Source organism: Sceloporus occidentalis, unplaced genomic scaffold (genome assembly GCF_023333645.1).
Source record: "Sceloporus occidentalis isolate IW3139 unplaced genomic scaffold, rSceOcc1.0.p SCAF_7, whole genome shotgun sequence".
Taxonomy (NCBI): Eukaryota; Metazoa; Chordata; class Lepidosauria; order Squamata; family Phrynosomatidae; genus Sceloporus; species Sceloporus occidentalis.
The window spans coordinates 69,708,166-69,734,889 of NW_028316987.1; the positions used below are offsets into that span (position 1 = coordinate 69,708,166).

General features: G+C 38.0%; 1 protein-coding gene across 1 annotated transcript in view; it reads right to left on the reverse strand.

Annotated features, from left to right (window-relative positions):
• Window positions 1–256: 256 nt before the first annotated feature.
• PTTG1IP2 (PTTG1IP family member 2) overlaps window positions 257–26,724 on the reverse strand; it is a 28,985-nt gene continuing 2,517 nt past the window's right edge. The window contains exons 2-7 of the mRNA XM_089533262.1: window positions 22,461–22,513; window positions 21,498–21,606; window positions 19,278–19,383; window positions 12,064–12,132; window positions 8,819–8,865; window positions 257–2,454 (exon numbers count right to left, since the gene is read on the reverse strand). Of these exons, the coding sequence (XP_089389388.1) occupies window positions 2,405–2,454; window positions 8,819–8,865; window positions 12,064–12,132; window positions 19,278–19,383; window positions 21,498–21,606; window positions 22,461–22,513 (434 nt within the window). The 3' untranslated portion in view covers window positions 257–2,404. The remainder of the gene's footprint in view (window positions 2,455–8,818; window positions 8,866–12,063; window positions 12,133–19,277; window positions 19,384–21,497; window positions 21,607–22,460; window positions 22,514–26,724) is intronic.

A 26,724-nucleotide genomic window follows, 5' to 3' on the forward strand; every position in this document is an offset into this window, starting at 1 on the left:
AGGGAACCATCTAAAAGATTGTATGTACAGCGCTGTGTAAATGTACAGCGCTATATAAATAAAGGTTAATAATAATAATAATAATAATAATAATAATAATAATAATAATAAACTTCAGGAGAATTTAGCATGTAAATGCCTCCCTTGTTTCTCAGTAGCTCCATTTTGGTTAGTCAGACTTTACTACTCAAAACTGCCTTTAGAAATTAGAAGCAGTGATTATATATAGGCAAGAAAACCACCACATACAAAAATGTCTTGTACATTATTAGAAAAATTTAATAAATGGAGTGATACTTTTATCAAGAAGTAAGTCCAGCACAAGAATTTGGTAATGTAAGTTTCTTCACAGTCTTGGAAAGAAAGCATTTCAAGGAAATCAACAACACTGCCTCCAATATGTGCTTATGTGGCTAACAAACTTTTGTTAAAATCTAGATAAAATCTCAACTGCATTTCTTTTTGTGTACCTTCCAGACAGAGTTCATATTTTCAGTAGCAAGTCTGAAATACAATTAATGATGGTCCATGAAAATACAAGCCCCAAATTATTATTACATGTAATTAGGATTGGGAAGCACAAAGCCGTCAATACATTATTGAACTATAACTCCCAGCATTCCTCACAATTGGCTTTGCTAAGATAGATATTCTCAGACCTGCGGTCCAGCATTATCTGGCTGCACGATTGCCATTCTTTCTTTAAACACATAAATCATTTTGTCTTTATTTTTACCACTGATTCTGACTCACTGCATTTCAAAACACGTAGAAGACTGCACACTTGCCAATCTCAGATGTAAAAGTTTGAAAATAATGCCACCCTTTTACCAACTCTAAGGATTCCTTGAAGTTTTTCCACAGCATTTTCAGAGCACATACAGCACAGGAAAACTGAAATGTGTATCTATTTTTGTTTAATATCTATTGTTCAATATCTACAGTTACAAAAATGTTAGGCAAATTAAAATCCAACCCTGAAAGTGAAAAGCTTTCTATGTTTCTGCCTTCAGGGTAACCATCTTCCTGAGCCTCAATCATTTCCTGCATGGCAGGGGGTTGGACTGGATGGTCCTTGCAGTCTCTTCCAACTCTATGATTAATTTTGTCCACTCAAACTCCACTGTAAGTCTGATGGGACAAGCTTTCGTGCAGGGTTACACAACTACAAAGGACTGGTGACTTCTTTTTCACCTACTCTGGAGCCCTGCAGACCACATCCACCCTTTTCAACAAAACCAGAAATGCAATTTGGGGCCAAAACCTTTTCTTCAGCCACCCCTAGATTATGGAATGAGCTGCCAGAAGAGATTTGATAGCTGAATACACTGCCTGAATTTAGAACAGCATTAAAGACCAGTCCCTTCTGAAAGGCTTATCCTGATGATTTTTAAATTGTGAATTTTAAATGCTTAATTCTAGACATGGAATGTTTTAATATGTATACATTCTATTTATCCTTTTAAATTGATGTGTGTTTTAATAAGTGTTTTAACTGATGTTGTTTATTAATTGTTGCTGTCCCTCGCCTCCATCCATGGGGAGAGGCGGGTAAGAAATAATAATAATAATAATAATAATAATAATAATAATAATAATAATAAACAACTGGTGAGGCCATAGTCAATCACACTTTCTATAGGTCTCTAGAACAGCAATTTCCCATTTCATACACATACCCTGCAGTGATTTTAAGTGCCCCAGGGACCACACATAATGTTACTGTTATTGCACCTGTAGACTGTATAATGTTCACTCCTTATATAAGGAGAGGTGATGTAGGCCATAGTAAGTCTACTGGCATAGGAAGGTGCTATTAGAGAATGGCAAAGGGCTGGTTTGCATTCAGTAGCCACATTCAAAAGCTATGATGGTGTAGTAACTACTGACTAATTCAGCAGCACCAGGAGTCACCTGGTTTTGTAAGCAGAGTCAAGGTGGATACTGGATGCTGTCATTTTCTTTCATTAACACCTCTCATATTCTATTAACAATCCTGAAGGTGGTGTAGGCTGTAATTATTTGTCACCACTTGATACCACACATCTGTAGCGTCAAATACTTGCCAACACTTACTTGACACAGATTAAAAGAGCATCTTTATTTAGCAGTGTGAAAATGATAAGTACTTTAAAAAAATATTACAACATTAGGCAGAAATGACATGATTGCTGTTTGTATATCTCAACTCACATTCTAATAAAGAAAAGGTTTGGAAAAGAAAAAAGCTTTGATGCATTCTGTGTTGATAAAATTACAATAAATATTAGTGCTTTTTTTCAAAAAGAAAAGGGAACACTACATACTATGTAGTATTTATGTACCTATTTGTAGAACTAAAAAGTGAAACAGAAGTTGACTGACATTTTTCTCTTCCATAACAAAGCACAGAAGCATCTTGTTTTCATTCATTCTCATATCTGCTGTATGGATGGTCAGAATCAGGGAGGAGACCTGGAGAAAAAAAGCAAGAAAATATTAAAACTCAGATTTTTAAAAAACACTCTTGTTTAGCTCTGGCTGGGCAGCTTGAAGGCTTTGTTCAACTTGGTAGCTTGAGGTCTATACTCTGAATCAGCCAGTGGATGCTTAAAATGAAACATTCCTATTATTGCATCAGCACCTCAGTTTGCTTTATCATAAAAACAGAATAGGGATATGGTGCCTAAAATCTGGAGCAAAAATGTTCAGCAGCACACAACCAAGTCCTGTATTAAGAATTTCATTATTTCACATATGGACAATTTGTGATCTTACAAAACTGTAACTAGGCCATGGGATACAGAGCACCAAACTGAAGTGGAGAGAAAGAAGATGAATCTTTTTACTGACAAAGCTCCAATTCAAAAGAGATGTTAAATCCAAAGCATCCATTAAAACCGGGAGCTTTCACACCTTCCAAATTGACCCACTGGCTCAATCTATTCAACTGTTATCAAGAAATGTAATCAAGGCATTGCATCCACCCACCCCTAAATAAAAATAAGCATCATTATCCAGTCTGATTACGCACCAGTTAAATGAGCAACTGAGATTACCACCTCATAATAATTTGTAGCATTAAAGGACAAGCAGAACAATGACAAGATCAATGCATTTTAAAAAGATAATCATAGCGGAAGTGACATTATGAGGGTAATGAAAGTGAAACAGAATACCCAATCATAATTCTAAGGACCAGCAGTGTTAGTAAGTAAAAGACTACAGAATGGGAAGAGGAAAGAACAGTCAACCAGTGGACTACAAAGATAAGCTCAGTGAGCAAACAAGATTTTTGTTAATCAAATGCACAACAGAATGTGACACTGTATGAAAGTGTTCTATCACTCAAAGCATATCCTACTCATGGAAAAAAGCTTCTCAGGATTTATATGAGTATTTCTTGTTCCAGCAGTCAGCAAGAACCACAGTGACAGTCAGATAAAAAAAAAGTCAGCTAACAATAGCAGAATCACTCCACAAACACTTTGTATCAATTGATGAAACCGAAACATGTAAACATTTAAATGTGGGTGTGATTGAAGTTTTATAAACACACGTGGGTCTAACAGATAACCTCTTGGGGACAAGACTCTGATCTTACTGCAACAGGCACCTTCAGTTAATTACATACGTCTATTATACAAGCATGCCCTGTCTTTTGGGATAGGCTTTGATAAACAAGCTAACACACAAATCACTACAATACTCTGCACATCCTACTGTTGCAGCAAATTCACAAAGACACTTACTCCTTCACATGTATATTTTACTCCCTGCCAGAAGGTACTTAGCTTGACATTTGACTGTAAATGACTAATGGAAATGTATGAATAGAATCATATGGAATTCCCAATGAATGACTATAATTGCTAACCAAACATAGGCTCTGTTTATATTTTCTGACAATCTTACAGAAATCCATGGTTCAGAACTACCAAGATGGAAAAGCAAAGAGACCATCCAGTTTACTGTATATACTCATGTATAAGTCTAGTAATTTTAGTCAAAAATTGACCCCAAAAATCTGAATCGACTTATCCACAGGTCAATGTAAGTACGGTACCCTAACTCTCATAAAAATAGAAACCATTCCATGGTGAAATGCAAGAGTGTAATCTGTCCTGGAAGCACTGCCCCTGCCATTTTTTAATCCATCCAGCTTTCAGTGTGAATACAAAGAGATATACCTCCTATAATTTTTAGGTTCTTTGGCATTGTTTTCCTTTGCTTCATCCTTTAGATCCTTTGTTACATGACCCTAAGTCTTACTCTCAATTTGTCCACGGGTCATATCAAAATCTATCATTTTGACCCAAAAACCAGCCCTCAACATATACATGAGATCGACTTATAGTTGAGTATATAAGGTAATCACATTCTTGCTTCCCAAATCATACATAATATTGATAATAAAGATAAGCAGGGTGGAAATACTTGCTACCCTGAGTGACTCTGGTTAACCTGAGTGATCAGATAACAATTCATGCTGTAGAAGATGGTGACACCCTTCTCCAAAAGACAAAGGTCATAAGTTAGCTACTTTGGACAGTCTTGTGCTAATGTGCTAACAGAAAACCAAAGCGATACAATCCAGTTTCTTACAAGGAGGAGGGAACAGATTTTTGTTGCATACTTGATGGAAGCGCTCATTTGCGAACACAAAGCTTATTTCCAGTTTGGCAAGTACTTGCCTAAAAATACTGGATTTTTTCAGTAAATAATCAAAACATTTCCTAGACAGAAGATGAAAGGCAAATTTGGAAACTTGAGAAGTGATACTAATTCCTGTACAATGTTTGAGCTGTAATGTTGAGTCAATGACTACTACTTGAACCATGTTCCTTGTTATTATATTTCAAGTGCTCTTCCTGCTCCCCTGTGAGCAGCTTTCTTGGGGCTTAGGAGATCCTCTGTAAGATGGGTGATTTACAATCTAAACTGTGTGGTTTAATGAGCACACAATGTACACAGTATTATTCTCAACAGGATATTGCAGGAATCTGCCACTGCCTGTATTTCTCCTTCTTACGTGGTAACAAGCAGGGAAAATATGTTCACCTTTTCAAGTATACACTCATCTGGAAGAAACCTATACAGCTCAAGACTACAGGGCTAAAAGACAGTAAGCTCCTACATGAACTCTTCTGAATATTAAAGTCCTTCTTCAAGTGCTAATGTTACTAACCCCACATTGTGGCAATCTTTTTAACAGTTCAACCAAAAAGGCACAAATATCTCTGTATAAGCTTTTGAAAGCACAGTTTTATCATCAAGAAAAGTTGTTTTTAAAATGCATGCAGGTAAAGGGGGTGTTAGTGTGATGATATCAAAAGATGGGTAATCTGCATATAGTATTTGGGAAGTGTGGGAGGAAGGAACTGCAAACGGTTATCAGGCTTCATGAGTACAACATGCAGACCATATGACTCTTAACATGTCAGTAAGGGCTGGAGCAGACCGGCCACAAAAACTTAGGGTGGGGCAAAGCCGCCTGGAAGCCACCCAGCCAGCCAGATGAGGGCGGCTTCAAGATGTTCCGGGGGTTTGGTGTTTTGATGCTGCACGCTCTGGGGGCGGCTTGAAGCCACCCTGGGGTTGCAGTGGAACAGCTTAAGGTGGCTTTTTAACAGCCAAAATAAAGATAAGAAGTGGCTCAGGGGCAGATTGGGGCCACAAAATGGCGGCAGCCCCAATCTGCCCTTTTGGGGTGGTCTGTTTCCCCCCTCAGAAACAGGACTGCTGGTGGTAATGGCGTTTCAGAAAATCAGGGACTTGGATTACATCTCTAGATCCCAGAGAAGAAAGAAAAACCAAAGACCTAGTGAACACATGGAGTGGGGGGGGGGGGGGGCTTAAATACACTTGAACAGCCAAACTACACGGCAAAAGGTATAGCCACCCGCCACCATTTTAAAGCGTGAGACTCAAAAGATAAAATATATATTTTTAAATCTCACTAAGAAACACAGTATACTCTAACCCTGCCATTTCTCACCTTTGTAATGATGGCTAAACTAGAGGATGGGGTGGCTTATAAAGAAAAGCAGAAGCCACACTTTTCAGCCCGAAAAAGAAATAAGTGTGACACTCTCTACTGAAGTCTACTGAAGCCAATATTAAGAAATTGTTCTGCAGTTTCACTGCAAGCAAAGAAGAAGGTACAAAGTCAGAATTAGTTGGCTCTGCCTACTATTAATTTTGGCTTTATCTTCCACTGGCCCATCAGTCCTGATGGGCATGATCCACCACTGAGACCATGATCTGCCTGCTTCTCATCCCACAATATGAAAAGATTTTTCAAGTCTAAACAAAGGAGTAGGATAAAAGGCTGACATACTCTTCTCACTATGCATAAAATTATAGGCAATGTACAACAATTGCATCTATTCTCATTGAATGTTACCATAGCAGAACATAAGCTAAAAGGGTTTCAAACCAAGAACATATAATTTGAGCAATCAAACTGTATTCATGCAAGAACATGTGAAAAAAGTGACAGATTCTGCAACAAAGAAACCATTCAAACCAAATATTCCTACTTATTAAAGCTCTATTGCTTCCAATGCTCCCAAAGGACTGCGGCTAGAATGAGTGACACCTGCAATGCATTATAAATGTATAATTACCATTTAAATGGGACAAGAAAAGCTGAAGGGTGAAGTGGGGAGAAGGCATTCCCTTAACTCCAAACAAGGCTGACATTTCAGATGTGACTATTTTAATTTAGCAATGGGTTAACAATTCATTTGCTACTCTGTCATTCATCCTTGCCTATTTAAAAGAGAAACTGTTCTGGAAAGTAATGAAGACACTAAGACCTAATGCCTTCACATGTTTTTGCAGTATTTTTTTTCAACAGACCAGCATTGCATGTGATTTACAATGATGTATTAACTAGACAGATATTAAACAGTGATAGAGCAGAAGGAATACTGACTTTGGTCTCCTATTTAATTACTTGGAGAATCAGTAGTACTTAATTTATTTTACGTTAATTTTGACAAAGGATCCCAATTAAATGCTTATTGCTGAAAGTTTTAAAAGGAGTAACTTCCATTAATAATCCAAGTGGAGTATATTCTGTTATCATTTTGCAGAAGCACAGAACTATTGAGAATACAATTTAGACAACAGCCAAGCTCAGCCTGCATTAAAAGAAATTGGGGGGGGGGGGGGAGTGCAATCTTTATGTTAGCCAACATACACTTTAAGATGCACACACAATGCCTGGTGAAAATGAAGCCAGAAAGGAGAATGAAGTAGGACTTCAATGGACCTTAGCTAGATGGTGCAGAATAAGCAAACATAAAGACTTTTGAACATTAGGAGCTTTAAACACTTTAACAACATAAGCATGCCAGATTATTTATTTATTATACTGATTTCTGAAACATAGGTACAGGATTTCCCCCTACAATCAAGTAGAGTATAAACATGCCTCTGTCTTTAACAATTTAATCTTTGATGCAGTATATTTTCTCCCTCTCAAAATAAGAGACAGTTCAGGGCAAAAAAGCAGCTGCATATGTAAATTTAAAATTCTTAACATTGACCTTACTTGTTCCCCTAGTGCTTTTTCCACCATGTAATTCACATATTTAGGCAAGCTGTTGGCTCTAAGATCAAAATAAAGTATCTCCATGGCATTAAAGCTTGCACATTACTTCACTTCTCTGGATTTTTTCTGGAGATTTTGTTAAACAACCAAAAATTTAGGGAGGATTTTAAAATGAATGGGGTGGAGTGGGGAAAGCACGACAAAGACATTTTCCATTAAAATAAGAGGCAGTTTTAAATCTCTGCTTTGGCCAGCCCCTCTTTCACGCACACAGCCTTATAGATAAAATATGGTGACACTGCTGAGCAATTTGGAGGATGGATGGATTACAAGAGATGTGAAATAAACAAATAGAACCTGCAACAAAAATATTCTGATATATTTCCATATATTGCTCCTACTCTAGGCAGTCTAAAGCAGAGCCTTACAGCACTTCTGAAATTTTTTCCTACTGTGCAATATAGAGCTACAGTGTGCAAATCAATGCTGGCTAAGTTCTCAATTGGAATGCTTTGCTACTATTTATCTTCACAGAAAGGGTAGGCTAACATGTAGACACACTTCTATTCAAAGTTACCATATGCATTTACTTGTCTCCAGGACATGCTACAACTAACAATTCTGTCCTATTTTCCATTTTCTTACTATCATCCCTAGCAACTGACACCTTCAACATTCAATAAGATTTAAACATTACACTCAATCTTGTAATGCTGAAAGTTCTACAAACATGCTAAGATAAACATAAACACGTTCACTGGATGCTTAACACACGAGCTTTGTATGTGCAACAAAATCCTGCTATAGTAGCAATAGCAATTGCAAGTACATTTCTATACCACTTATCAGTGCACTTAAGCACTCCCTAAGCCAGTGATATCCAAACTCTGGCCCTCTGGATGTTTTGGCCTTCAGCTCCCAGAAGCTCCAAGATTCACAGACCATTAAACAAGATGGCTGAGGCTTCTGGGAGCTGAAGTCCAAAACACCTGGAGGGCCAGAGTTGTAAGCCAATTGCCCCCAACATCCTGGGTACCCATTTTAGTAACCCCGGAAGGATGCAAGCCTGAGTCAAGCTTGAGCCTTGTTGGCTGGGACTGAACTCACAACCTTATGGTTTGTGAGCAAGTGGCTGCAGTACAGGCATTTAACCACTGCACCACCAGGGATGGATATGTGTACACATCTGCAAGGAGCAGTAACTCTAGCACAAGATGGAATCTGCTTCAATCTGTTGAAAAGAAAAGTTTTAGATATGAATCACTGAATTACACATACCATATTTCTTACGTATCTCATCATGCTTCACTTTTCTTTCATGTTTCCTGCAAACAATATGAATATATAAATAAAAAATTGTGAATACAGTTAAGCAAAATATAATAAATCAGTACTGATAATGCCTGCATGACTATTTGAACATAAAATTTGATGTCATCTCTTTGCCTCAAAATAACAAAGATGCCACCAAAAACATTTTGAATTTCCTTGCCCAACTTTTGCCCATTTCCCTGACCATCATTTAGAAATAACCACAAGTTTAAAAATTTATAAATTGTATTACATAAGAGTTGGATTAAATTGTTTAAAACTACCGTACCAAAGAACTGCAATGCAATTCTTTTGCCATGACAGGCAAAACACTACTAACTGAAGAAAAACATTCTTATGTAAAAATTACTCTAAAAATTACTTTTAATTTCAATAAAAGTTATCTCTAAACAATGGAAAGGGACAGAATATTCTTGTTCTTATTTTAAATTAAAATTTATATAAAAACCAATTTCCATGAATACTGCTTTAAAAAGGCTTAACTGAAACCCAATTGTGAAATACATCTTCATTTTTTATAACCATCAGCCAATCAACATTTTCAAAATGTCATAATCATGCTTTGGGATATTTGTTCATCACAGCACTAAACATGTAGTCTCCAGCTGCCAGAAATGTGCTCTCCCTACAGTAGCATCTCACACACACACACACACACACAAAATCCATTACATGAATAAATCTTAATCACAATTTCCTTGGTTTTTCCTGTCATTTGACCAATTGCACTGACTTTTTCTGACCAATTTACATTTCATTGACTTTCCACAGCGGCAATCCAGAATAATTTTTTAATATCCACAGATCTGACAGTGGGCTACATCACTACAGCACAAATTCCAAATTAGATGTCATACAGCAGTGTTATTTTCATATCTGCATTGTTACAGAGTAAACCTAAGTCAGTCCTCAATTCAAATGTGTCTCCCACCAATCCACAGAGGAGGGGGAGGGTTCCAGTGAATGCTGCTTATAAAATAAAAGCCGTTTTTCAAAGCAAGAACAAATAATTTCTTAGTTCTGACATTACATGGGAAATTGGACAGGCTTTAGTAAGCAGGCAGATACTATATTAGCTCAGACAGCAGAAGATTTAAGAGTTTTTTTCCCCTAGCCTAAGGTTATTGGGGGGAAAACCCCAGACTGATCATCTGAGTAGCTGAAGTTGAAAGGACTACCGAGAGATCTACTGCTATTTAATAGCCCAAAGCCAACAATAAATTTAGCATGACATCAAGGACATGAACTAAATGGCAAGAAATCCAAGTTTTTGATTTGCAACATGGCAGTAGCATTTGCATGATTCTCACTAGGTTCACTGAATTGATTGACTGATTTCTATTTATTTATTAAAATATTTATATATTCTTTGCATAATAGGATCTCAGGGAAGCGTACTATGAAATCAACCTAATCAACATAAAACAATAAAAAATATAAACAGATGAAAAACACATTAAACAATCTAGCAAGTTAAAACTAGACAGTTTAAAGCCAGTTAAGACAATTTAAAACTATCCATATGTGCAGATTTTGATAAAATCAATTAAAGGCTTTGGGGTCTAATGTTCTCATTTAGGGTTTTAATCTGGCAATAAAATAGAGCCACTGTTTGTGCCAACTGGGCCTCTAAGAGCATGGTTTCCACAACACAGGTACTACAGCAGAGAAGGCCACTCCCCATAAGCACCCACAGTGTATTGCCCCCACAGGTGGGGGAGAGACTTTGTGGGACTTGACTTCCCTCAACTGATCTTTAGACTGCATCCTTTCACTTCAATTGCAGAAGCAGTTACTGGAGACAAAGGTAATATGCAACAACAGCTTTTAAATGCATAGCTGTAACCCAAACACCATGTTATAAAACGTAATGATTCCAAAAAAGCAACAATGGGATCTAAATTGTGAGCACAGTATTATTGTTTGTTTTACTTTGGGACTGGAGCACAGGGAGAACAAACCATAGCCATCATCCTTTTGCTCTCTAAAAGGCACATGTAACCATGTGACTCATGTTAGGTTTGGCAATCAAGATAAAGATATCTCTATATGACACCATCCTGAACACATCTTAAAGCACAAGCTGCTACAGCATTAAGACAGGGGTGAGCAAACACATCCTTGGGGCTTCTGCTTCCCTCAGATCTCTTGAGACTCTCCTGACTGCCCTTTTTCTGTCCAAATCAAAAAACAAAAAAGAGAGAGGGGCTGAATTGCTTCTCCTGGGAATTCAGAAGCAATTTATCTTCTAAACTGATTGCCCAGCACTGTATAACATAAAAATTACCTATCTTTAAAAACTACGAAATAGACTTCTGGTCTATAAGTTGTTGTTCGTTTATTAACGGTCTATTTAGCTTTCAGAGGATACCAAAGGGAGAAAACTGAACCCTGGACCCACTGCAGTTGCTCACCCCTGTTCTAGGGTAAGTTACAGGATATTTGTTAAAGCCTACAAAACTTAAACAATAACTCATAAAATGGCTCAGTGAAAAACAAGTAAGTAAACATATATGCATGCATTCAATGAACCATCTATCTGTGTTAATAACGCATAGGGAAAAGAAAATTTAAGTACTGTATTAAGTACTGTATTTAAAATTTAAGTACTGCATGTCACCATTGTTTGCAATGGGGTGCAAGCATATGCAGAATTCCCCTTACATGGGGTGATTCGAAATGGATCCTCGCGTAAGGGAAGGTCCCACTGTATTTCTGTAGTGTCATCAGGCAAACACCGTAATTGAACAACAATATATAAAACAAAGTCATTTTTGTTCTATATTTTGTATGAAATATTGTAGTTACTAGTGCGTACCACACTTGTGTTTCAACTTTGGTGATCCAGCAGAAGCACAGATACCAAAATAAAGGAGCACTAGGACTGAAAATCTTGCTGCCCAGGAGCTTATGAATTACTATGGCTTACTGGCCCAGAACTGCTGTATTCTTTCTGCTGCCTTTCCACCATCACTGACCAAAAACTGACCTGGACACCTTCTTGTTACAAGCCAGGAAATTATCTCCATGACCTACATTGCTGATTTTATGGGCTCAGAGCCTCTAGCTTGACGTTGGAGTTGAAAAGTTTTTATAGCTTACTTTTACTATAACCCAGCAAGGAGAGAGCAGTTCTCTAAACAAATATAACCTAAAAGTACAATTAAGATAATTGAACCTTCTAAACATACCGCTGAAGGGACTGCATTCTTTTTTCTTCCCGATCTTTGATAAATCTTTCTTCTTCTTCAGATACTTGCCTAAGAAAGAGCAAACCATTTTATGTCATACAAAACTGAATGCCAGAGATTATCGTTGAGGGGACTTCACATTTTAGTAACTTAGGCACGGTACAGACCACATAAAAGGGGCGGTCCACAGCCGCCCCTTTTTTGCTGGGTTGGAGGCAGGGCAGCCTCACTAGCAGCCCCTGCGGCTCCAACCCAGCACTTTTCCAGGCCACGCAGAAGCGGCAAAATGCGGTTCCGTAACCCTAGCACGGCGCCAGCACACCACATCGGGCCGATCTGTACCAGGCCTTAGATCCACGAAAAGTTATTCTATCAGAATATTTTACCTGTGTACACTCAAAATCTGCAAGCACTTTCTCTTTAAAAAATACCTTATTTATAAGCTGTTTTACTCCTGATATCCAAGACTTATTTGATGCCATTGTTATTCTAAGGTCTTGGTTAGCATTTACTGAATCAATCCACATATAATCCAATCCTCCTTTTTTTCCTAATGTCTTCAACTTTTCCCAGCATTTGTTTTTTCTAGTTGATCATCAGAGTTGACATTACAAAAGGTTTCAGCATATAAGAAGAGTTTTCCATCATGACACCAGGAATACCAACAAACCTTAGCCAGGTGCATCTTTGCAACACAATGACTCCTGCTATTACTTTAGAGGTGCAGACCAAAACATGATGAGTATGTTAATGTGCTAACCAGCAAGGCAATATGTTTCAGCTTGGCAAAGACAGGCAACATTCTTCTAGTGATCTAGCCTTTTGGAGCTTATTGTTTTTTCATTTAAATTTATTGTAATATAGACAATAGAACAAGCCAGTAGGCAACCATGCACGGCTGGCAGTTGTTTCCTCTGATAGTTAAGGCTATGTCATACAACCTAAGTCAATAAGGTCCAATTGTTGTCCTTCTTTGCCCACTGGAATGGAATGTGACTTCTTGCTGTCCTTCCTTTGAAAAGTCTCTACAATGATCCTCAATGTATAAAGGTGAGCAGGAAAGTCTGCTTCATAGATCTTCATGCAACACTCATTGGCACTGTAAGTGCAAATCCTAGACAAAATATTACAAAGTATTCCAAGTGCCAGTACCCCTTGGCAAAGCTCTCTGTGTATCTAACTGACACACGTAAATCAGAAAGATGTTGTGGTGTTGGTAAGAACAGGTTGCAGAATCTTCTCTGTTAAGATAAGTGGCAGAGGAGGGGATTTTTAATATCTGAAAGTATCCCCGGCAAGCAGGGAATATTTTGGGGCTCTCTCTTATTGGGAAGCACTCTAAAATTTCTCTTTCAGAGTAAGATACCATCAAAAGGACATCATCCTTAGCCTGCTGCTCATTAAGCTCTCTTTGGTAGCATTCTAGCATTGGAACTTGAGAAAGAGACAACGTAATATTCTCTTATATTGGGGTCTGTTGAATGTGAATCAGACTCAACGTCTGTCGGTGCCAACATCAAAACCAAAAACGGAGAAAAGTAGAATCTGAACTGAAATAGGGGCTGGAGCAGAGAACTAGAAATGGCTACCATAAGTAGCAGAAGAAATTCTGATAATGAAGGTGCCAAGAGTATAAACAATGGATAAAAGACCAAGATATAACATACTGTTGCTCTTCTTGATCTTGTTCTCTTATCTTTTTTTTTTTTTTTTAGAATTTTGGAAGCCTGTTCAGCTGAAGTACAAAGTCTGATGTGCATCTTACAGAAGAGTTTCCCCAAGTAACTTGCCCAAAGTTCAAGATGTGACAGTGATGCAAGAGGATGAAGTAGAGCATGAAACCAATGCCAGATCCAAACCAGATGCTGACACTGGTGACCGTAGTTATAAACCTAGTTTTGGCACCTGCATGAAAGACATATCCAATGCCACAGAAGATGACATTCCGAGCCCTTACAGTGAAGGATGCTTACAGACTGAGATGAAATCTGTATCAAGGGCCAATTTAGGGCTATCTGACTTCCTATACTCAACACCTCCTTTCAAGAGAGAATCAGAAGATGAAGTTACTGAATCCAATTGCCTTCTTTGGTGAAACCCTAATATACACAGAAGGCTTGTACCATATGGCCCTGGCCAAGAAAAAAAAAAGAGTGACCATCTGAAGGGGCTATCTTCCTCTCACATAAAGTACAGAGTTTATGGCCTGAGACGCCATGTAACCCCCAAACCATGGTCATCACAACGAGAGCAAAGACACATGGAAACAGAAAATTATTGAAGACTATGATGGATGAAGTAAAAACAAAGAAAAGCAGAAGTAATGAACACTCAAAATCTAAAGAAGGACAACATATTTCTTTTGATGCTATTCAAATTGATGAAAAAGAATTGAGAAAAAGATGTTAGGACATGCCTAGGCATGTGTGATAAGGAACAGGACAAAGCTACTGCCAAGTCTCAAATCCAAAATTTTCTAAATGTGACTCTGAACAGGCTGAATCCATTTGTGGGTGTGAAAGGTCACAAATAACTTCTGTTTACTTCTATCCCATCGCTAAAAAAGAGAAACTGCTGAACTGAATTCATAAATTCCAATCCATCAGCAAAGGTATGACAAAGACAATGGCTTCATGGCATACTACATGTATTCATTCAAGAATCCTTGCTAGTCTACATATAACAAAACTAACCTTCTTAGAGAGAGTTCTGAACCCTGGGGAAACTGTTTTTTTGGGTAAGCAGATTTGTTACTTTCACACATCTCTCTGGATCCTATCTGGACCCCACAATTGTGTAAATATTCTTTAGGCCTGAGCACTTATTATCACTCTATTTGCATCAAAAGTGGGTTCACAAAAGCTCATATCAAAATAAAAATGAGTTATCTTAAAGGCGCTGCCACATTTTCTTTCTTTTTTTCCCTCCCCTTCCTTTCCTCACTTTCTATTTCTTCTGAGTTATTTCAAGGAAATAACTCTGACATCTAGTGGACAGGACAAGGAATACATGTTACAGAAAAACAGCATGAAAATATTGGAAAGGATTGGAATTGTTTACTGAAATGTTCTAAAGTATATAGAGCAATTTGGGGAACCTGTAAATGTTTTGTTAAACTAGGTGTTTTTTCACAAAGTTGAACATTTCTACCATTTATTTTCAGAGCTCAACAAAACAAATGGGGAATGATGTATATTTAAATATATACAAAACCATCTGCTGATCGGTCGTCTTCTGATTTTTGTTTTTGTTGTTAACTGCCTTCAAGTCGATCTCGACCCATGGCAACTCTGCCTATGAGACATTGCCAAGACCCCCTGTCCTCCACTGCTCTGTCCAACTTCTGCAAACTCAAACTTGCTATCTGTTTAATCGAGTCCATCCATCTAGCATGCGGCCTTCCTCTCCTTCCATTTCCCTCCACCTTTCCTAGCATTATTGTTTTTTCCAGTGATTCATGTCTTCTCATGATGTGTCCAAAGTACATCAGCCTAAGTTTTGTCATCTTGAATTCCAGGGAGATTTCTTGATTTGTTCTAGGACCCATTTGTTTGTCTTTCTGGCTATCCATGGAATCCTCAACACTCTTCTCCAGCACCACATCTCAAATGAATTGATTTTCTTCCTATCATCTTTCTTGACTGTCCAGCTCTCACATCCATACATGGTAATAGGGAATACAATGGCTTGTATGATTCTAACTTTTGTGCTGAGTTGTATATCTTTGTTTTTTAGGATCTTTTCTAGCTCTTTCATAGCTGTCCTCCACATTCTTAATCTTCTTGTGTTTTCCTGGCTGCAGTGCCCATTCCTATATTGTTTAATCCCAGATATGAGAACTCTTTTACTATTTCTATTTCATCATTGTCTAGTTTGAACGTATGTAAGTTGTCCATGGTTTCTTTATATTCAACAATAAACCTGTCTTTGCAGTTTCTTCTTTGATCTTCCTTAGTAGTTGTTCGAGACTGGCGACACCAAGTGTTTTTGTTGGTGGTGTCACTGCTTAAACAGAGTTTGGAAGAAATGTTGGTGTGCCCTTTCCCAGTTATATCACCTCAGGTCCTTGGTTTAGGTGTCCCATGTTGCCCATGGAAAGGAAGGAGAGGGTAAGAGAGAGAAAGTAAAAGAAACAGAGGTGGGGGGGGGGGGGCAAAGGAAGGCTAGTGGACTGTCAGCTCTAATGTCACTCAGCTGCATGTAGACTCAGATAGCCTGCCTTTGCTCCTATCATACAGCCACTCTACTATGTGGAAAAGAGGGTTGGAGTAATCTTCAAGCATTTGCAGCCCTCCTGTGGGAACATTTCAGGGTCTGTAAACCACAAGTTAAGAACCATTGCTCTTAAGGATTAAACCAGCAAAACTGAACTTTACAAAATTCATAGGGCTACAATGAGTAATAAGTTTGTTTCAACAAGATTACATCTGACATATGCAAAGTCTCTGCAACAAGTCAGCTCTCCTCAAGAGCATCTATGGCATTTACTTAAATAAAAGGAAAATACAATTTCCTGGGCAGACAATTCCTATGAGAGCTTGCATGCCAGCTGGCATATTATGGAACCAGCTCAATGTCTGAGTACTATGTGCTGTTCAGCTACACCTGGACAGATACCGAGTATATTATTTAAGCTAGCATCTTTTGGTGATGGTCTACTTGCCTTCTGCAGAATATTTTTATATTATTATACCTAAACATGCAAATTAGATTCTCTGTTCAGTTTTTAAAAGAAATGGATAATATCTGTTGAAAGAGATGAGTAAATGTTTTTAGCATTACTACCATTTAACCTGAGTGCTATATTGCTGAACAGAGTACAGTTAGATACTTTGACATTTAAGCATATTTGGTCCAACCATATTGTAGACTTTAAAATTAAATCAGTATCTAGCTTAATATTTTATCTAAGTCATAGCCCGATCAAGCATGAAGATGTCTAAGTAATAAGTTATCTGAATGTATAAAAATCTCCAAGGAAATAATATTTAGATTAACCCTCTTCTAAAAGTTCTGTGCCTAGGAACAAATATTTATCTTCTTTATTATTTTAACACTTTAAAGGAGAGTTTCTTGAAGTCAGTAGTGAGAAATTCTATTTTCTAGAAGGCCACAATGAAGTGACAGTATCTACAGGCAAAACCAACTGTGGAGTTGGTATAAAAATTCACTGAAAAAGATGTAGTCCCCTGCACACATATGCAGAAGATTCCTGCACCCAAAGATTTAATACACAGCTGAATACACAACTCCTACATATAGCAAGGACAAAGAAAAGAGAGGGGTCAGTGAATTCACAGACTGTAAATCATCTTGTACTCCATTACTTCCCAGAATGGAATCTAATGCCTAAATGTTAACTAACGCATAAATGTTAACTAAGGTTTTAAAGCTATTGCTGTCATACAACAAAACCTACAACTATCCAGTGGCCTTCCATTCCAGGAATTCTGTAAAATTCTGTAGAACAGGGTAGTATTTTATTATGAATTAAGTTTATAAGTTGGCAGCACTTTCACACAGACAGGCTTTCAGGTAACGCCCACAACCAGCATGAATTCCAATGCTTACTTTAGCACACGTCATGGATCTTGTAAAGGGGCTCCCACTTTAACTTCCTGATATAGAAAATAACAGCTTTTCAGCAATGATAGTTTGTTGGATATTCAACACAGGCAGTAAAGAACACAACTTAATTAGAGTGCAGCAACATGAATTAATCTTTATTAGTTAGTGACAGCTCATGCAAGCAAAAGCCAATCAATATTCCTGTGAGCTTATTGATTCTAGGGATGGTATAATTTAATGAATCCTTTGTACTTAGAATTCCTTGTCCTCAAATAGCCATAGGCAGCCATTTCAATACAGACTTTTTACTCAGAAAGAACTGTTCCTTTTCTGAACCAAGCAGAAACTTCAAGGCTTATTTTAGTATCATCACCTGTCTTCAATATATGGTCTAGCTGTGATATTCTCTTCTGTTGAGTAATTAACACTGCATAAACAGTGATAATTTAATCAGCATACAATGTGTAAAAAGTACATGCATCTGAAGCTAGGTTCCAGGAACAATAGTGGAAGTGCACAGGCACAGATACTGGGTTCAAAATGGTATCGTAATTTTTTTCACAAAAATCTGAATCCATGTGTTGCCTAAATGTAGGGGTGAATTACCTCACATATGTTTCTGCACTGCACCTCCCTTCAGCCTAGCCAATGATGATGTGTGATGTGAACTGCAGCTAAACAATATCTACCACTCTTGATCTAAATCATTTAAAGAAACACATAATTTTGTTTCTGAATATAATTTTTCCTGAAGCAGAATGAAAATGAAAATATACTTAATCAACAGTGATTAAGTTAGTTATAAGTAACTGGGATCCCCTTCATCTCAGTGAGTTTAGTCTATTCTGAATAAATCTGGATCCAATCTCTGTAATTCAACTTCTGTAACTCTCCCTAACAGGTTATCACCGAATGTAGCTTGAGCTTAATTAAATTTAAGTGCTTCTGGAAATGATTTTTTTTAGGATGGCCCACTACTCAATGGTAAAGCACATGATATAAATGCAGAAGATCTGTGGCATTAACTCCTGGCATTAAGTTGCAGATCGCAAAAAAGACCTCTGCTTGAGACCCCAGAGAACCACTTTCTGACCTGCCAAGAATGGGTTTAATGGACAAATACTCTGGACTGGTAAAAGGCCAATTACTATGTTCCTTCCAAAGCTTTACTTTGTTGCAAACCAAGGTACAAATAAGCCATGCAGATACCTTTAAGCATATTGTCATAGTACATGCCTATGCTGACCATAACCCCAAAACACAGTTATGGTGGCATTCAAACTGTATTGGGAGGGTTAGCACAGGGTACATGAATTAACTCTCCCCTTGCATTTGTCCCCATTGAAAGTTCCATAAAGGCTAATAACCCTGAGTTCATTTTTTTTAAATGGGATAAATAGCCAGTGCAAAGAGAACTTTCAATGGGAAAACATTAAACAGGAAAAGGTTTAACTGCTCCCCTCCTGTACCACAGTCCTAATCCAGACTGGATTCATTAAAACTTCTGTAAACAAATGTGGGCAACCAAAGCACATTATCATTCACATATTTAAAATTTCATCTAGTTTGATTCCAATTTTTAAGGACAGGTTTGTTATAGAAGATATATATAAATCAAAGAAATGTGACTAGGAAATATTATTTACCTGCTAGGACGACGTCTCCTGCAACAGTAACAGCAGCAGCACACTATAAGAAGCAGAAGAAGGCCTGCTACCACACCTATGGTAATGATGATGGCCTCAAAGTTGACTGTGGAAATTAGAAGAAAAAAAATTAGTACATGCAGTACTATAAAATACCAACAAAGGAAGGAAATACAACAATAGATGAAAGGAAAGAAACCTAGTTCCATTAGATGTCTTCTCTGCATCAGTGAAAAGTATACAGGCATTTAAGTTTTAGATCTTAGTGCTTTAGATGGAATTGATTTCTCTGCAGACATTCCACCTAACTAGGTACAATAAGTATACATTTGTGAATGCTTCATATTTCATATTTATCAGCATGGTGCTCAGCATGCTCCCCTGTCCCCATCACCACAACACATATGAAGAAAATCTCATGAGTGTTTGAACTGAAACATTTGAACGGAAGTGTTGAAAAATAAGAGGAAGCACTGATAAGCAAAAACACCAGACAATTACATTTTCTATAAAGAACAAAATCAGATTAAACTATAGACAGAAATGTCCATATAGTAGCTTTTCTAGATACTTATTTTAAAGAAAATTGTGAACCTTCTTACTTAGAAAATATGCTAAATATCTGGTAGGTAGTGTAGGATCATTCTACTAAATCATGTCTTGTTTGACACGTCGGTACATGTTTTTCTGAACACACCACCTGTACATATAATCATACTTTACAGGAAAATAACCAAGAACACCAGGCACCAGGCACTCTTAGTGCATCTTAAAATCAAGAAAACAGCCTGTTTCCAAAGATACAAAATGTTGTCTTTCACAGTTTAATAGGTCAACTCTGTTACTACTCATACGCAGCCTGTTGTTCAATTTCAAAGGGTAAATATTACAGGCATAGAGGACAATTCACATTTTAATCTATGTTTTCTAGATTATCAAGCAGACATTCTAAGGCAGATACAGGGAGACTGTAGCTCCAGGCAGTCTTAGCCAATACTAACTCCTGAACCAAAGGAACGATTGTAACAATATACTCAGCAATACAGAACAGCTTATATAAATAAAGTATGCCTATCTGTTTCTGCATGCATACACACACACATACACACACACGCCTTCAAGTCACCTCTCAGCTTATAGCAACCCCATGAATTTTATGTTTTCTCTTAGGTAAGGAACACTCATGTGGTGGTTTGCCACTGCCTTCCTCTGTATAGAACCTACAGCAGTGCCCCTATCAAGTAGTAACCAGACATGGTCCTGCTTGGCCTCCAGGATTAGATAGGATCTGGTGCTTTCAGGGTATTTATCTACTTAAACAAAGAAGCCAGCAATGCCCTGGATCAAAATTCTGAGCAAAAGGTCCATACATATAGGAACTGTTCAATTGTTACATGAATTCTCTCCTTACATATTAGCCAACTTATACATTTACTGATTATGTACTAACATTATGATTATCAAGTATTATCAAGATGCAAAATTCCTCAGTGAGTTTCATGCTTGAACACACTAACCCTTGCTTTATCTCTACTGCATGAAGGAGAAGAATGGAAGCTTTGGCTTGTTATAGATTAACCGCGGCTTGCCATATTGTCTGAATCTTGGTTAATCCTGGCTTGTTTCCACTAATCATAGTTAGGACAAACCATCCATTAATGAGTTTAGTGTGCCTAACAAGGCAAGGTTAATTTAAAATTGACACCTGTTCAGCCACAACAGAGAAGAAGGGTGGAAGGAGAAGTAAAGCACCAAAGAATCATATATGCTCATTGTTGTAATGATAAACCACGTCTTACTATTATGTCTGAATCCAGCCATTGTGTGTTCTAATAGGTTTACTAACTGATCCAAAATCAGAGAACACAACATCAGATGAAGAATTATAGAGAATGTCTGATTTTATTCCTAAGAATATAACAGAGTAGGAATTTGGTTTCTTTCTGCTGACTGAATATCAGATACTAACAATAAGATACTCAAGGGGAAGGGGGGGGGGCTTTTCCAGAAAAAAATGTTATTTTTAAAATAATAGCTTCAGGTAATCTAGCAATATTTACTACTATGACAAAGTAACTCTGAAGCTTATGACTAGCCACATAAATGTAATGGTACACATAAAAACAATACTAGCTACTAGAAGAAATTGCACAAAGATCACTGTCTATTTATTGTATTAGAAATAAATACCTATTTAATATAGTTACAATCAATACCTACCAAAGCAGATTCCCCAATAAGACTCTTTGAGTTCACACACGGAGGATGGTGGAATGAGTTTGCTTACAGGATAGTCCATACAAGTGGCATTTTCACCGCACCAAAGACACTAAACAGAACAAGTGAGAAGTAAACATAGGCATTCTAAGCAATCAATTTTCTTATTTTTGAGGAGTTCTTTTAAGTCTTCAGCTCATCCTAAATAGAGATTTCAAACATCATTTTGTTCAACAGCACTATGACTACTTTGGGAAGAATAAAAATCTGAAGTACATCTATTCTGCCAATTTTGGAAAACAATTACTGTACTATATAGTTGGCACACAGCATGCTTACATACAGAACTCTCAATACTCCTAGAGTTCCAGACTATTAAAAATATTCTCCACACACTGGGTGAAATTATACTATATTATTTTCTTATGAGCTTCTGCTTATTTTTTAATGCCTAGCAAAGTTATTAGCGTCTATTATTTGCCTTGATTTTCTTCAGTTAAATACGGAAAGGTTTAAACTACGTGACAATCCCAATTTACGCTACTTCCTATTCCTCACTTTGATTGATTTATACGTTTTTTGCAAGAAACAGCATAAGGTACATTTTTCTTCAGGTAATTTTTCAGTAATTCAGTATTTCTGTATAATATATACAAAGTAAACACATATTTCTTTTCATATTAGTTACATTTTGTACTTATGAATTGGCATGATGATGTCCAGATTTTTCTTTCAAAGAAAAGGATGCTGAACTTGCAGAGATTTGTGTATTTCAACTATGTACGTATATGAACATACAAGAATTCCGACCACCCCCCTCCACCAAAAGCCAATTCCAAAACAGTTCGGATATTTTGGATATGGAGACTCAATCTGTATTATTTTAGTACCAATACCAGTAATATTTCAGTACAATAACAGTACTAGAACTTTTTTCCCAACAAAAGATAAAAATGCAAAACTCACTTTAGTGTTTTTTACACATTCTTCACAAGTCCTTTTGGTAAAAGCAGCACATGCTGGAAAGAAATAAAGTCTTATATGAAAAACAGAACTAAGTCTTTTGCACCAAATAACACTGGATCTAAACAAAGCTGAAACATACCAAGGCAACATGAATTCTCTAGAACAACTGCATCCTCTCTTCTGTCTATTCTTTATCAGTGCTCAGGTCAGCTAAACATGTAAAAATGTACCTTTTTAAAAAAAAATCATTCTTCCTAAAACCAGGATGGATCATAGATCACATGTATTCATATGAACAGACCACAGTAGCTTTACTGTAAGACATATTTACTGGTTGGATCTAGTACTGTTGAGTATACGCTGAAAACAATGGTCCTTATACATGCTCAAATATGGGCCCACTACTCTGAAGACACAAGGAGGTAATACGGAAATACGGACCTTGACCCAGGGACGTAGCCAGGATTTTAGGAAGGGGGGGGTCCAGACTAAGTGCCACCATAATAATGGGGCTTGGGTGCAGTGACGCAGCAGCACACACCATTCATTTTCCTAATGGAAGAGGGGGGGGTCCGGACCCCAAGAACCCCCCCCCCCGGCCACGTCCCTGCTTTACCCATGGTGACCCTGAGGATGAAACATCACTGTCTTCCGCTGCTCTGCTTAGTTCCTGTAAATTCATACCTCTGACCTCTTAACAGACTCCATCCATCTAGCATGCAGCCTTCCTCTCTTTCTACTTCCCTCCACCTTTCTTAGCACTGTTTTTTCCAATGAGTCATGCCTTCTCATGATGTGACCAAATTACAGTCGGCCCTTCTTATACAGGGATTTTTTATACACGGATTCAAGCATACATCCTCCCTCCATAACTGTCATCTTCCGGCCTATGAGGGAGTTGACCAGGCAGACCCAGGTCCACCAGGGCTAGCCTGGAAGAAGAGACTCCTCCCTCCATAATGTCATCTTCCGGCCTGAGAGGGAGTGATCAGGCAGACCCAGCTCCACCAGGAATAGCCTGGAAGAAGAGACTCCTCCCTCCATAACTGTCATCTTCCGGCCTATGAGGGAGTTGACCAGGCAGGCCCAGCTCCACCAGGGCTAGCCTGAAGAAGAGCCCTCCCTCCAACCCATCTGCCTTGGTCCAGGCCTCAGAGGGAGAGAAGAATGCTGGACCTGATCCCCTCCCCCCACCACCATTCCCTCTCCTTTTGTGTCGCATCTTTTTAGATTGTAAGCCTGAGAGCAGGGAATCGTCTATTATCCCCTCTGTTATAAGCCACCCGGATTCCCAGTGATTGGGCGGCATATAAATAAATCCTATTCTTCTTATTATTATTACTACACGGTTTGAAAATGTTCAAAAAAAGTATAAATCTCAAATATCAAACCTTGATTTTCCATTTTTTATAAGGGACACCATTTTGCCATATCATTACAGTGGTACCCCGGGATACGAATGCGCCGCCTTACGAAATTTCCGGGTTACGAAAGAAATTCAATTAATTAATTATTTCCGGGTTACGAAGGTTATTCCGGGTTGCGAAAGAAATTTTGGTGCTTTTCGGCGCGATTTCACCCGGAATCGCGGCTTTCGCTATTAAAGCCTATGGGCTTTTTCGGCTAGCGAAAGTTTCCGGGTTACGAAGGGCTCCGCGGAACGGATTACTTTCGTAACCCGGGGTACCACTGTATATGTAATGGGACTTGAGCACACACAAATTTTGTTATAAACGGGGGATCTTGGAACCAAACCCCAGCGTATAACAAAGGTCCACTGTACAACAGCCTCAGTCTAGTCATCTTGGTTTCTAGAGAGATTTCTGGCTTGATCTCCTCTAGGGCCCATTTGTCTGTCTTCTAGACACAGAACAATGGATGCAAGCTACAGGAAAAGGGATCCCACCTCAACGTTAGGAGGAACTTCTTAACAGTAAGAGCTATTCAACAGCAGGACACACTCTTGCAAAGTGTAGTGGAGTCTCTTTCATTGGAGGTCTTTAAACAGAGGCTGGAAAGTCAAGAGTGCTTTGATAGTGATTTCCTGCATGGCAGGGGGTTTGGAATGAATGGCCCTTGTGGTCTCTTCCAACTCTATGATTCCATGACTGCCCAATGGGATCCTAAGCACTCTTCTCCAGCACATCTCAAATGAACTGATTTTCTTCCTATTCACTTCCTTAGCTGTCCAGCTCTCACATCCATACACAGTAACAGAGAATATAACAGCTTGTATGATTCCAATTTTCGTGCTCAGTTGTATATTTTTACATTTTAAGATCGTTTCTAATTCTTACCTAGCCACCCGCCCCATTCTTAGTCTTCTTATATACAATGAAAGGGTACTTTTTAACTAGTATTTGTACTGTCGTGCTGCACCTTATGATTTTCAAACTACTTAATTTGGAACAGTCTTACACTGTACACTTTCTATAATTGTCTACATCTGCATAACAAAATTGAGTCTTCTTTCTAAATGATTATTCATACAACAACCAGAAAAGATACTTTTGCATACATATATCTTGTTTCTCAAGTGGTATTTTTCCTTGGAACCACTGTGTTGTAGCTGGAAAAACACAGTTGGCAACGTCTTCAGAAATATATGATGACCCAAGAATTGCAAAGCCAGTCAAATGAAATGTAGCTTAACAAGTGTGTTAAAAATTCTGATGTTGTTTTTTTCCTAAATGTGAAAACTCTTATTTCAAAAATCAAGCAATAATTTTAAGCAGTTCAAATCCTAACAGCTCTTTAAAAATAAAAACTGTCATTCTCAGGAATTACATATTAGAAGTTTTATGTTTTGTACCACCTAACCAATTTAGGACCATTGTCAGGATACTCCTTGACACAAGTGAAAGGTCTGGTGTGTTTCTTTTCTCTACCTCTAAACACTAATATTAAAAATGTTTGCTAAACGTCCTCTGGATTTCTTGTGACTAGAAAATTAAAGTTGTCATTTACATCTTTAGATGATAAACAATAGGGGTATCTGTCTTTTTCCCACCACAGATAACAGAAGCATTGGAAGACAATTTAAAATCAGAAAAATTGTAAAGGCCAGTGTGTGCATATGCTGGGGGTAGAAGGTTTAAAAATCCCTCTCTCAGGCCAAATATAATTAGTGATTATTTAATTGTAAATAAATAGACCAAAAAGCCAATCACAGATCTCTCACATTATGTCTGATGTGGCCTATTTTGCTTTGGAGCCAGCATTTATTTTTGTGGGAGGGACTGATTACAGCTGATTACAATTTGAACTAAACTAGCCTCTCATGCAAGTAGGTGTTTTCCATCCCTGAATGGATGGAACTAGGACACTGGTAAGGATGGGGGAATTTTAATATAAATCAATCCTGCATATTTCAATGAAACAGACTGATCACAACTGAGACAGCTGTGATTACCTAAACTATTATGGTAGTCTTAATTGCATGAGAATCACTTTTTCTTTAAAAAGAGAGTTCAAAACAAGGTAGGCTGAAGTTATCTCATTGACTACACCTGGACTGCAGAAACAATGCAGTTTGATGCCACTTTAACTGCCATGGTTCCACCCTGTGAAATCCTGGGATTTGTAGTTTGTTGTGGTACTAGAGCAATCTGACAGAGAAGGCTTAAATATCTCACAAAACTACAAATCCTAGAATTCCATAGCACTGGCTATGCTTGTTAAAGTCGTGTCAAACTAAATTAATTCTGCAGTGCAGGAATGGCCTTCGTGGGGATACAGTGACAGCGACAGCTATAAACGGCAGCTATGAAAGAAACCAACAGGATCATGAAGTATAAAGACATAACTCTGAACACTAAAGTGAACATAGTCCAAGCCATTGTATTTCCCACCACAATGTACGGCTATAAGAGATAGACAGTAAAGAAAAGGCTGACAGAAAGAAACATCATGAGGAAAAATTAATAATTAGAAAAGACAATGATGATAGGAAAAGTAGAAGACTGTAGGAGACAAAGACCACAGGCCAGATGGTTAGACCTGATCAGGGAGGATACAGGCATGAGCCTGCAGGACTTGAGCAGAAAAGGACTGGGAGATGTCTCATCCAAAGATGTCTCATTGACAGGGTCACTATGACTTATGAGCAGTTAACAACAAACAACAAAGTGACAAATGAGATATATAGTGACCAATGGGGCAAGCAAGGACAGGAACAAAACCGGTGCTCATAAGGCGATTTCTAGGTCAAAGTGAGCTACAAACATGGAATGGGAAGAAGGACCGTAATCGTTCTAAGGGGTGT